Source organism: Centruroides sculpturatus, unplaced genomic scaffold (genome assembly GCF_000671375.1).
Source record: "Centruroides sculpturatus isolate CEXI.00-Female unplaced genomic scaffold, Cexi_2.0 scaffold354, whole genome shotgun sequence".
In the NCBI taxonomy this organism is placed as follows: Eukaryota; Metazoa; Arthropoda; class Arachnida; order Scorpiones; family Buthidae; genus Centruroides; species Centruroides sculpturatus.
In genome coordinates this window covers 563,208-577,438 of record NW_019384699.1, presented here as the reverse complement: position 1 = coordinate 577,438, position 14,231 = coordinate 563,208, and the positions used below count along the sequence as shown (strand labels likewise).

At 30.7% G+C, this 14,231-nt stretch overlaps 1 protein-coding gene across 1 annotated transcript in view; it reads right to left on the bottom strand.

Moving 5' to 3' along the window:
• LOC111627513 (probable cytosolic oligopeptidase A) overlaps positions 1-14,231 on the bottom strand; it is a 52,858-nt gene that overhangs the window by 35,213 nt on the left and 3,414 nt on the right. Inside the window, exons 3-4 of the mRNA XM_023371102.1 lie at positions 3,936-4,075; positions 3,806-3,874 (exon numbers count right to left, since the gene is read on the bottom strand). Coding sequence (XP_023226870.1) covers positions 3,806-3,874; positions 3,936-4,075 — 209 coding nt within the window. The remainder of the gene's footprint in view (positions 1-3,805; positions 3,875-3,935; positions 4,076-14,231) is intronic.

Below are 14,231 nucleotides of genomic sequence, written 5' to 3'. Positions count from 1 at the left end.
ATATATAGCAATTAAAATCTACAATTATACAACTATAAAAGCATAAGTTTCTGGATAGGTCTCATCCCATAGTCAGAAAAACATTTATTACAAGAAGTAAAATTTATTTTCCATCAGTTATACTCTATATTTCTTATAACTCATTCTATTGGATTGTTCGGAAAGTAGGTTTGTTTTTTTCCATGGAAAAAAAACAATATTTTTATAATAAATAAATATTTTATTGAATTATATATCAACCATTTTGGTCAAATACCTGTTGTCATCGTTTCTGGTAGTAGCATTATTTCACATTCATAAAAGTTTTGATCGTTGCTTACAAAAAAACGATCCAAGTGATTTTTGACATTGTCATTTCAAGTAAATGTCTTAAGAGTTAAAAAAAAATTTGTATAGACCGGAACAAGTAATAATCTGAGTGTGCTTGATCTGGCAAATACAGTATGGTTAGTGCGATAGTACGTCCCCTCTAAGTTATAACAGTTTCTGAGGAGTTACCAAACTTGTGTGAAATTTGACATTATTGTGGTAAAACACTACACCTTTTTTTGTTGATCAATTCTGGCCGCCTTTCCTGTTTGATGATATTACTCAATTTGTTTACTCGATGGCAGTACACTTTCGAATCAATTGTTAAATTGTCTGGTAATAGCTCCAAAAAAAAAAAAATTTCCTTAAAATCCCATCAAAGAGAGCATCTCTCTTTAAGAACATGTGGAACTCATATATCAAACTTTGAAACGAAACCAATTTGTTTCAAGTAATCATAAACAGTTCAATTTAACAAATTTAATCTCTTAGTGATTTCATGTGTTATTATTCAGCAGTTTGCTTCAATCAGTACCTTTATTTTGTTTTCATTGGTTTCAACTGGCCATCCAGAACGTGGTGCATCTTCAATATTGAAATTGCCAGAACGAAATTTTGTACACCAGTTTTGGCACTGTCTTTCTCTCAACACATCATCTCCATACGTGTACCACAATTTTTTTCTTGCTTGAACAGCATATTGATTTTTTGGTAATAAAAAAGCAAAATATGCCAAAAATGATGCTTTCGATCTTTCATATTTGACGGGACACAAAAAATAAACAATTGCACAGAATCAAACAAAATTTTTTACAAATAAGCCTTAAAATGCTAGCTGTCAAAATATATAATGATAATACGGTTTAGAATGAAAATGGCGGGAAAAATACGACTAAGCCGTCTAGTGGTAAAAAAAAAAACAAACTTTCTGAACAACCTAATAATATATACCAAATACAGGTATACCTCGCCTTCAGTCGGTAATTGGTTCCAGGAGAACGACTTAAGTCGAAAAACGACGTAAGTCGAATTTACTTGTCTCCGAATCTACTTGTCACTAGGCTAAACAATAAATTACTATTCCCAGTTCTGTATTTTATATATTAATGCATTTTTAATAATATATGGTTAATAAGAATCTATTTTAAGCTTACAAACAAATAAATTTTAGTTTTTAATAGAGTACAGAAAAAAGTAATCTAAATTTACGAATGCATGTACTGTACTGTAATTACAGTACATGCGTGTAAATGTGTATATTTTAATATGATTTTATGTGCTTTAAACGTTTTTCTAGTGATATTACGACTTCAATATTTGTGGCGGACGGACGTAAAGTCAAATAAAATGACTTAAACTTGATTTTTATTTTTTCGTATACTTTTTTGACGAACGACGTATAATCGGGAACGAAGTAACTCGAAACGACGTAAGTCGAGGTATAACTGTATAAACAACAGCATTCTTCCTTAAATTATTCTTTTGGATTAAGAATAAGATCATGTACTTTATAAAAAAATTTTCGTTTAATTCTGAGGACAAATGGCTTGTTGCATTTCAAAAACAGGCTCAATATCTAAATTTTCTGTTGTTATTGCTGCCACTTTAATAACATCTTCAAATTTCCCCTTTGAGAGAAAATATTTAAAATATTTTAGCATTTTGTTTTTATTTGTGTAAAATTTTAGAAAAATAAACCTCTGTCTCCCTTAACCAAAGTGTCCCCAAACACCTAAGACTGTAGACAACTCTATTATAGCATAAATTGTTATTTTAACATTTTTCAATATGTGTATATAATATTCATTGTCATATATGGAAGATGCAAAAAACAACATATATCATATATACAAAATGCTTAGAATAATAAATAATAGTTCTAATTTGAATGGACAAAGACCACAGACATGAATGTAGGTGTGGGTCACTCAAATGACACCAGGAATTTGAGATATAAAAATGAAAGTTGTTATCGCACATGCACTCATCATTAGAATTATCTGAATGAGAACCACTCAGTACTTTATGATCAAGATAATTTCAGCTTTAGTATGAACAATTCAGGTCAAATTTATAAAATAAAATTAATTTTAAGCAATAAACTCTATTGAAAATTTTCATTTTCTTTCTTTTTTTCATTTTTTTTTCTTGGTATCCCATTTACAGCTCAGAGCCATAATGCCTTGCACTCACTGTACCTCTGTGGCCAGTCATCACCTACAAGTAATGCAATAAACTCTTGCTAATCCAGTCATTTATTGTACAGAGTGGTATCAGATTAGTAAAGTATACAGGACTAAAGTCTGCCTAAAGACAATGAATGAAATGCCTGTGGCCATCACATACTGAAACTTTTTTGGAGCTGTACTGTTTTTGTTATCATGAAATTATGTACAGTGTTACAGTAACCGTAAGTTTAATTCTTATTCAAATTTAACATTACAAGTTTACAATATGTATTTCAAAAAAGCACAAATAAGAGACAAACATATTATAATGAAGGTATGCCAGATAAGTAAGAGGCAGATTAGCAAGATTGTACTGTACTTCAAAATTACAGGATGTTCAAAAAGTCTCTCCTTTGTAAGCATTGTAGATTGTGGTTGCTCCTTTTGGCTCATCAATTGGAGGCATTATGGCTGCTTCCCTATTCCATAGTTATGTGTAGGTAGTTTAATGTGTTATTTGCATGTATTGTATATGGTCCAGTATAACTTACTGTACTGTAATGTAATTGGCACAGCACTTGCATCCCTAATATTTGTATATCATTTATAAGCATCTATAAACAGTTTTTATTGCAATAGATAAAATCTCATTAATATTTTCTTGATTCTAAGATGCAGATTTTCTCTTCACATTTTAACATTTCTGAAACTAGGATTATCTTACAATAGATACAGAAAGAATATTGCCAGTTTTATAACTGTAAAAGAGCAAGCTGTGGACAGTTGCCATCATTTGCATGAGAAAACATCCTATCTGTCATTTTATTGTCATTTCAGTTACATTCATTGGTAATATAAGTATTGAATTTAATGAAAATTTAGATTGTGTCAGTTAAAACCTTTCCAAAAAGATGTATTATGCATTTAAAGTGCACAGAAATGAACCTGTAGGACATAAATAAATATATTGTACTCAATTATTTTAACATTTTAATCAAAATAAAAGTTGTAGATAATTGTATCCATAAATTTATATTGTTATAGATAAAAGAAAATTTAGTGAACTTCAATTTTAAATGAGTTAATTGTATCTTAGAATTAAAGAAATAGAATAATTATATTAAAAAGAGGAATTTATAAATGCGAATAAAAATCTTATATATATATATATATATATCTCTAAGTAGCAAATGTTTCAATGAATGGGCAATATTTTATAAATTTTTATAACTAAAATATGCTAATAATTAGATTTTGTTTTTAATGCATTAGAACAAGATCTATAATATAATTTAAAATATTGCTATAAAAAAAATTAATGTATTTACCTTCATTGCATGATATATTGGTAGACTTTGAAAACGCTGAAATTTTGCCGACTGAACACGAGGATGAAGCTGTAAATAAAATTTTATAGTCACGTGAAAAAAATGTCAATTAAAAAACTAAGCGTTTCACCTTTAAATAAGCTTTATTGGATTCTTCGTCACATTTTGTCATGTATATGTTCTTTAAAGTGCTCCAAGCTTTCTCTAATGGTACCGAAAGCTTTTCAATAGGTTCTATAACAGTATCGAATGTTTTCTCTTGTTTACCATCTATTAATAAACATTTTAAATGTAGTTGATATTTTAACATGTAATAAGTAAGCTTTCAGACTTATTTAACTTTGATAAACTTAACTTGATACTTTTAATCATGAACATTTTTGAACAAATATTTATATAATTATAAACATGTTACTAAACCTGATACATTGCAATAACACTCCTTCATCTGCATTATATATGGCAGTTAAAAGAGTGTTAGAACCACTACTTGGAAAACAGATCCTATACTATAAACTATCATAAAATGGCATTCTAATCTCTTCCTACTTCCAAGCCTTTCCAACTGATAAGGTTGGTTCATATTACCTGAGAATGGAAACGAGAAGAAAATATGTGTCTTTCTTTCTCCATTATTCTCTTCCCACAAGTATTCATACTTCAAAACAACAAAAAAGAAGCGCACATACACTTTTGGTACTTGCAGTTTAAAATATGGCACCTCTTAGCTACAACCAGAATACTTTCAGTCATAAAATTCTTAAAAAATGAGAGTATGTTTAGTTAATTTGAGAAGAAGCTAGAGCAAGAGAATATTATAATTATAAAAAAATTAAGGAAAATAATTTCAAAGTGCATTTTTGATATTAACTAAGATATTCTTTGGTACTCAATGTCAAATATGTTATACAATAAAATTAACTCTGATTTTCCATGTTAACAAAATTTTAATAACTTCAGAATTAACAAACTTTAATGATTGTCACAAATACTTTGACAGCTAATTCACATCTGTCATGTTCAGGTGAAATTAATCAAACAGAATGTTGCAATTTGGAACAGAAGTAAGCTTGAAAATTTGAATACACAACAACATTACGATAAGATTTTTGCTTTAAAAGAACAAATATATAACAAAATAAATTAATTAAAAGAAAACAAATATTTATATATGAGCACCTTAATTAAGAAGTTTATGAAGTGCTACGCAATGCCCTGGAAGTTCTAAAGTGGGGTTGTTACAAGATCTGTTGTAGGCTATACATAAAGCCTCTCATATGTAAAGCAGTTTCTGATTACAGTCATAGATGCGATTATTACACAAACATTTCTCTCCAAATAGGTACAAGCATAGAAGAAGAGGAATTCAATTTAGTTACAAAAGTTCTATTGTGTATAATTTTTATTGTATTTCATGTTAATTTTATTTTATGTTATTCCTTTGACTTGTTTCAATATTTATTCTATATTTAACATTGTGTTTATAGAATGTTTTAACTGTTGCCATATTGCATTTGAAAATTTTGGAATACTATGTAAAAAAAATTTTAAGTAATCACCATGCTGTTTAAACATTCCAGTTTGGAATACTCTGAAGAACACTCATTTCAAAATAGTTTGAAAACTAGAGGCAGACCTCTTAAAGAGGCCAAAAATGTTTGTTCCATTAAAATTTTTTTGCTGGAAAGAATATGGAAAGTGTTGAGTTGCTTACTGTAGAGGAAGAAGCTAGTCTAGATAATTCTGTTGTCTGCCTGCCATGAAATACATCCTTCTGATGCTCTGTAAGTTGGCACTCTATGTGGCTCCTACATACCAGATGTAAGAGATAGAGATGTTAGCCTTAACTGCTGCTTTAGACACCATTTCAGATTCAGCCAGTAACTTTCCACAACTATACTAATATTATAGTTCCATCCGAAGTAAAATGTACACTATAATGAAGACCTAAATTCATCCCTGAAACATAAGATCAATCTGAAGTTAATAATTCCTCCAATCATACTAGCCACAAAGGAAGTGAGGCAAGAGGAGACTTGATCTATGCTGAATATAGCCTCTGTGGCAGAAGTCTATAACTCTTCAAGGTCATGTAGACATTGACAGGCTACATTTACAAATGCTTTTAAGATTGAATGATTTAAAATTGTTAGTTTCTGTTCAAGTAAAGCAGTTTGTCCTTTGTAAGCATGTTGATTTCATCAAAAATGATCTTCATGCAAACTGATTCAATCTCTATGGCTTGGAAAGTGCTGTTTGAGATAAATTAACTGCCAATCCATACCAGGCATGCACAGTTTTCCACACATTCTTAAAAATATTCTACACATTTAAAAAAACATTCTAATAGTTCTAAATGTTTAATTTAACTTTTCTGTTCTATTATGCGGAATTAAATCTGAAGATGTCTGTTGTATACAAATGAAAACATCAGTTTACAATAACATTTCTACATTTTACTGAATTTGGTGTTGGTGAGTGTTATTTTTGATTTCATTAACTGGGTGAACACCTTTTAAGAAGAATCACAATTGGTTCTCCTTTCTTCAGACCCTTCTGCTTTTGTTTTAAGCACGGTCAAAAAAGTCATCAAGTTTCCAGATGTGTCGTCAACTGTAGATATTAAGATCATGCTTCTACTCAAACTTTTCTGCCCACAGCTATTGTTTGAAGCCAAAATCCACAAAGATAACTCCCTTAAGACTACTAGTTAACAAAAGATCCCATTCAGCATACTTCCTAGAGAAGTCTCCAGCACTGTTATTAACTCTACTCCTTTCTGAATCAAAATTTGTATTCTCATTACTGTATTAGATGTCAAATGCCAAATTCAAAAAGTTTTATCCCCTGCCATCTTCTAGTTGTAAATTTTACAAAATAGATGTTATTTCACTGTACCCCTTAATATCTGTTTTTGAAGCAGTTCTGCTATTTAATAAACATAATGTGCAGTACCCAACAGGCACTGCACATTTGGGAAGCTTTATTCTCAATGATGGACAATAACAAATTTTGTTTCAGATGAAAATTTTATCTACAATGGCAGGAAGTTCCTATGGAATTATCCCTTTTGCAGTCTTAGATGAATTAATAATGAGAAAAATAGAAGCTAGAGTTCTCTTAGTGCCTTTGCCCATATATTTTTCAATCTTATACCTAAGATATTTCCCTCTGTTATATATATAACAGCTGGGAGAGTAAAAAGTTACAGACAACATGCTGTTTAAAATAAATATAGTATATTTGATACTTAGAAAAAGAAAAACAAATCTCAAACTTTTTGAGATTGTCAATGAGAAACTTTTTATTTGTCAATTCATCTTTTATTGGATTATTTCATTCATTATCATCTTTGTCTTTTAGAATATTTTCTGTCATTTTTGCAAATTATAAATATGAAGACTAACCCATCTCTTAATTTGATTGATTTTGACAATCAGTGAACACTGCTCTAAGATAGTTTTCTATTGTTAAGGTGTTAAAATTTGTCAAAAAACCTATACTAACAAAAATGGGATCACAAAAAGTAATCCTTTTTTGGTTTTTAGGAAAGCTGTATGAACCACAACAAAAAATGCATCTCATTATAAATGATATTAATTCTGATACTTCTGGAACATTTGGAAATTGATAAACTTCTTTTGAAATTGCTAATAATTACGTTCTTTTTTAAATCTCTAATGTCTTAAATCTTCTTGAAAATCATAAAATGCCTTTGGAGTGAACTTTAAACTTAACAAAAATAAATTAAAATTTAATTTTTTATTTTCTGTGTAAAATAATGCTATTTAAATTTGTTATATATTAATTAATTTATAAGAAAGCAATTTTGTCCTGTATAACAGCTACTATTATCTTTATGCATCGGAATATTTAGTCAGAAATATAACAAAATTTTAGCAAATGCAAGTAGGCTGGCCACTTGCTGCACTTATATAGGTCAACTACCAAGTAAATTGGTACAATAATGCATAGCATTTGAGTGTACCTACTCTTTGGTGCCATTAAACATATTTTTTTTTTTTTTGCATTTTGCAACTGTCTTTGCTTTAAAAACTATAGCGAATAATTCAAAGATTTTAATTTTGAAATGAGTAGATAACAAAAATGCAAGATCAGGCAATTTTACATGTAATAATGCATATGTTTATTTTTACATAATGTAAAAATCTATATACCAAACATGCTTTTTTTGAAATTCAAACAACATACAATTCCGAAGCCTATTTTTCCAGGAATTTTTCTTTTTTTGATTATGCAAATCCTCTTCAAGGACTAATCTGTTTTGAATTTGGTCTTAGAGAGAGAGCTGCTTAAGATGAACATGCTTAGTCCATAAGTACTTCAGAATTAGTCTGTAGAATTGTATGTTGTGTGAACTAAAGAAAGAAAAAAGAAAGGCAGGTTTGGTTTATGAAATTTAGTGAATTGGAGTTCTTAAGGTTGTAAAAATTTATACAGTAAATTTGAAAATAATACAGAATCTTAAACGAATAAAATACATCAAAGTTACTTTGATATTAATAAAATAAAGCTTTACTAAGCTATTAATGTTTAGATAAATATTGAAGTTTTTCAATATTTATTAAATGTATTCAATAATAAGAGGAGCTAAAATGTTAAATTGTGATACAACAGACTAATTGCAGATAATAAGATATATTCCTGTAATTATAAAGGTAAAATTTTCCATACAGATTTTTTAGGAGTATAGCTTATAATGACAAACAATACGATGATACAAAAGACAGATGATCAATATAAAGCCCTATACTTGAATAACAATATTAATATGAAATTTCTTTTTTACAATATGGCAGGTTTAAATAATAAATTTTGTTTTCTTAATTTCTGGAATCTATATATATAAAACTCAAAGGTGACTGACATAGTGATCTATCAACGCACAGCCCAAACCACTGGACGGATCGGGCTGAAATTTGGCATGCAGGTAGATGTTATGACGTAGGCATCCGCTAAGAAAGGATTTTGATCAATTCTACCCCCAAGGGAATAAAATAGGGGATGAAAGTTTGTATGAAACTTTGTCAATTTTAAACCGATCGGGCTGAGACTTTGCATGCATAAAGCTACTATGACGTAGGCATCCCCTAAGAAAGGATTTTGATAAATTCCACCCCTAAGGGGATAAAATAGGGGATGAAAGTTTGTATAAATCTTCTTAGATTTTCGACTGATTGAACTGAAATTAAAGATTGGAGCTACTATGATGAAGACGTCCGCTTAAATAGGATTTTGATAAATTCAACCCCCATGGGGATAAAATAAGGGATGATGGAGGATGTAAATGTATTAGTTTGAACCTATCAGTACCTAATGGAACGAATAAATTAAGACGAACAAAATAATTTTTAGTTCTAAATGTTGACAATAGATGGCGTTAGTAGTATTTTAAAACGCGCTATCGTTGTGTTTTCACTGAGTTACATATACCCGATGATGAGTGGCCGCCGTATCTAATAGTACATACTATACCTAAATATTTCTAGCGGATTATATTTGACGATTTTGGCTGTTCTTTTCTTGGCATATTTTGGATTGCATTTGCTTTGTTTCGGTTTAGTAGTTTTGGTTATAGACTCTGCTTTGTATTTGGCATTTGTTTTGTTTTCGTTTGGTTTAAGTATAGGTTTTGTCGGTTAGACTTTTTTAAAATGGCTAAAGAAAATCTGAACGTTAATGGAGAAGTTGAAGAATGTTCTCTCATGGACAGTTTTATGTTGCTTGCTCACGAGTAAGTTCACCCAATAGCTTGATAGTTTTAGCGCCTAATGACAGATTAGTTAAGAATATTGTGTACAAAGAAGTTTTGTAGGCCCTAATTTTTTACACACGCTAAACAAAAGTAAAGCCGCAAAAACTATACCTAATTAATAATAATACTTCTTAACGCGAGCGAAGCCGCGGGCAAAAGCTAGTTTGATATATAAAATGGATATATTCTGTCTGATGGAAATGTAGCATACACCCTCACTAATTGAATTAATGTTTTCTGATGATTATAAAATTTATCATCGGGTAACTCATAGTTGTGAGGGTCCTGGAGGACACAGTGGTGGCATAATTGTTGGGTTTAGATTAGATGCAGTCTCTAAAGCCCTGGTCACACTATGCGATTTCCAGCCACGCAGGCGACTGCAACCGTGACGGCTGTTCCCGTTAACTAGTAATCCCCCTCGAAAAGCGGCGCGACTGCAATCGCAACTAGAAACAAAAAGCTTGTTCTACTCGCGACGATTGCAAACGCGCATCCAATCAACAAATGCCTTTATGCCACGTCATACAGTGACAACATTGAAAATAGTTCATCATCATGGCGGATAGTCAGAGGATTAATACTTTTACAGAATCGAGATTGATCGAGCTTATTCAGGCTCATGAATACCTGTGGGATTTCAATTCTTCGTTTTATCGAAGATTTTATCTTTTCATGTATTTTTGCCAGCTCTATTAAAATAATCGCCTTTTTTCTTTTATTCATTCCAGAAAAGGAATTGCTTGCTATTTTAATAAGTGGCTAAAATTCCGTAAATACTCTGAAGTAGAACGTAAAATATCGGCAAACCCACGAAAGTAGTCAAAAACAAACTACTGTAATTTTATTGGTTTATTATAGGGTCACGTGTTTCCGAGTTGCAACGTCAACGAACAATGTGAGACCACGAAAAGACGCGCGCGACTCGCGCTTATTGCAGTTGCAGTTGCAGTCGCCTGCGCGGCTAGAAATCGCATAGTGTGACCAGGGCTTAAAGATAAACTGATATCTCAGTCATTATTCATATCGGTTTTGCAAGTAGATACCAAAGAGTTAACTAATATCCATTTAATAGTGTCTATATACCTGACAATAATTATGATGATGATTTCAAGAATACTTTATTGTTCATAGAAAATTATTAATTCTAAATATTAATAAATTTTATAGAAAATTATTAAGGTTAAAAGGTTATAGAAAATTATTATCTCTATCTGGAACTAACTTGATGTTATGTGCAGAGTTTAACTCCAGAATTGGACATTCTGATTATTTGTCATGTTTTGCTAGTGATCAGCAAATTGCCTTGAGAATTTCAAAGAATTCTGTTGTTAATGATAGAGGAAAAATTCTCTATCGTTTTTGTGAAGACAACAGTCTTGTTTGTTTAAACAGTTTATTTCCAGGAGATGAAGAAGGTAATTTTACCTATCATGCAACTAAGGAAGGCAGTGTAATTGATTTTGTCTTAGTATCACAAGAAATATATATATAATCTTATTGTAAAAGATTTGTATTTTATCAGAGATAGCCTCTGATCACTCACCTGTTTTGCTATTTATAATCCATTTAGTATCATCTGCAGTTTCCAAGAAAAATTTTTTTGGTAAACATGAAATATTGAAGAATGAACTTTGATTGATATATCATATTTTTAAAACAGCTTTTATGTGCTAGGATTATTTGTTTATGGACATAAATTATCATGATAAAATGATTAGTTCTGCAGATGAGATGTGGTCAAAATTATATTTTGACTGATAACAGTAGACTAATAGCAGACCCTAAGAGAATGTGCAGTAACTGTAGTATGCAAACGTATGAAATTTGGGAACATGTATTCTTTCACTGTATCAAATATGAAACAAACTAGGAAAAAGTATTTGATAAGATTTAGGTCCTGGAAAGATATACAGTGGTGCCTCATATAATGTATGCCTCGAATAACAGACGCTGCGAATAACGGACTTTCTGTTTGGCCGTTACGTGACTCGAACAACGGACTTTCCATTATGAACACATGTTGAATGATGTTTCCACTCTTTTGCCGTTGCCAATAACAATCTGCTATTTTTATAATATATTAGTATTATTAGAATATATTATTAGTATATCTGAAATACAGAGCTCCCGTTGGGATTCGGCTTGCTCCCTTGTTTATTTCGTGCATCACCTCAGTGCAGGATATTTACATTTATTCAAGTGTTGTGCAAATCATGGCTTCTAAAAAAAACAGAAAGGTGATTTCAGTTGAAACAAAGCAAGAAATCATCAGAAGGAGTGAAAGTTGACAAAAACTTCCTTGTCAAATGGAGAGAGATTCAGGAGTTTACCAACACTCACTATCCAAACACAGCTGAGGCCAACAGGATCAATGATCTCTACAATGACACCCTTGCCTGTCATTTCCGACAGGTGTTGAAAAAGAGAGAGAAACAGACTACCTTGGATGTGTTTTTCAAGAAGCCAGCTGCAAAAAAACAAAGGATGGAACAAGAGGAGTTGACCCTGCAAGCTCTGGTAGCCTCCTCTGAATCTGACTCCGATTAAAAAACAATAAAAAGAGACCTACTGCAATGTGTAAAAAGTCTATCTGTATGAATGTGCGAAGAAAGTGTTCCTCCACCTCCTCCTCACAACATCTGACTACCCGGCATAATTGGTGACTGCTCCATTTTCACTTTTTTTTTTTTAATGGTACAGTACAGTTATTTTATGCTGCGGAACGAATTATATGTTTTAACATGTATTTCTATGGAAAAATGCGTTTCGTATAACGGACTTTTCACTTAATGGACATGCACCTGGAATGGATTAAGTACGTTATACGAGGCACCACTGTAATTAATTTATTGCATTTATCAAAGAATGATTATCATCATGTATTTTCTTTTGTGTTATTTTGTTCTAAGCTATTTCATTAATTTGTTAAATTTTACTAATTTCAGATATATATAATATGTATAAAAATTATTATTATTATTGTGTATTACTAAGCTATTATATTAATTTGTTATATTGTATTAACTTCATTTTTTTTGTAATATTTTAACCCTCTTGTAACAAACTAAGATTCATACAATAAAGAATTGAATTAAATATATTTACTAAATTTACCTCTTAATAAGTTTCCTGAATTTTATAAAATAGTAATAAACTTCAAAAGAAATCAGAAATTGTTGTGTTACACAATCAAAATTATTAAAATGAAAAATAATAAATAATACCATTTAAATTAAAATTATTTATCATATTTTGTACCATATAAATTTTTGGGAAAATGTCTTTGTATGCTTGGGAGAAATTTTAGGTCCTGAAAATATTCTCCATAAGTTGTGTGCACCACATTAGGTGGCATGCATTTATTGTGACAACACTGAGACAGGGGATGGTGTTGGGAAAGTATTGACAAATGCCAACATGGGGAGAGGAAGTCATCTGGGGTTTGCACATACAAAATATCGAGGTTGTAGCCGAAGTTTTCATCTCTAAAACATGAATGTCAAACAAGCTTGTAAATGGTGCTTGACATTCAATGTTCACACTTTAGAGATGAAAACTTTAGCCGCAACCTCACTAATAATTCATTTATTTTGGAATATTCTGTTGTTAATTGACATTCATTGTACATATGATTGCGAGGATGGAAAGGGGGAGGCTGTGATGACGACAAATTGTACACAGGAGGAGGAGCGGGAGTAAAAAATAAAGCAAAAATCTGTCGTTGCAATACATGCACACCATCTTATTTCTTGTTGCCTACAGACAGCTACACTTAGTCAACCAAAACAAAAAAAAATCACAAAAGACTTCTCAGAAGGCATTCCTCAACTTTTTGACAATTTTCCTAAATTTCTATGACTTTTTCCAAACACTAATGAAAATCTGACTTTCCAGGTGTATAGGAATCCCACACATAAGAAAATACAGTGGTACCTCAGGATACGAAATTAATCCATTCCGAAACTGAGATTGTATCATGAAAATGTCGTAAGGTGAATCATTTTTCCCCATACGATTACGTGTAAAACCAAATAATTTGTTAGAACACAAAAAATACACTCAAATTAAAGCTAAGTAATACATTAAAAAAAATAACTATAGTAAGGAAAACACTGAAAAATGTGTTTTGTAGTTGTAAATGTATAAATAACCATAAGAGAATAATAATTGGATAAGGACAATGTGGTGAGAAGAATTCTTCATGTTTTTAATGTAAAGTGTCAAAACCTATAACAGAAGGCTGACACTTGATCGTTTTTAACATTGTGAACCTTTTTTTACTTGTTTACCTTTGTTTTAAGAAGTATATTCTTCAAAAAAACCCATGTTAACTGTTACTTCTGGAGTGTATTAAAAAGGATTAAGATAGACTCAAAAATTTGATATTTTTGTAAATAGTCTGATCTTCAATTATGAAGAAATATATCCTGAGTAATTACAGAAATTGTATGAATAATAATTGATTAAAAAAATGTAGTTTTATTTGCACTTTACCTCTGAGGATAGACGACGGTGGAGGTGTAAACTGGTGGCGGAAGAGAGGGAGAAGGGAAATGATACTAAAACTTAACTTACATAACATAATGTAACAATAACTTAAAAATAACTTAGAAAAGATAAAAAAATTTAGTGTTTTATATATATATA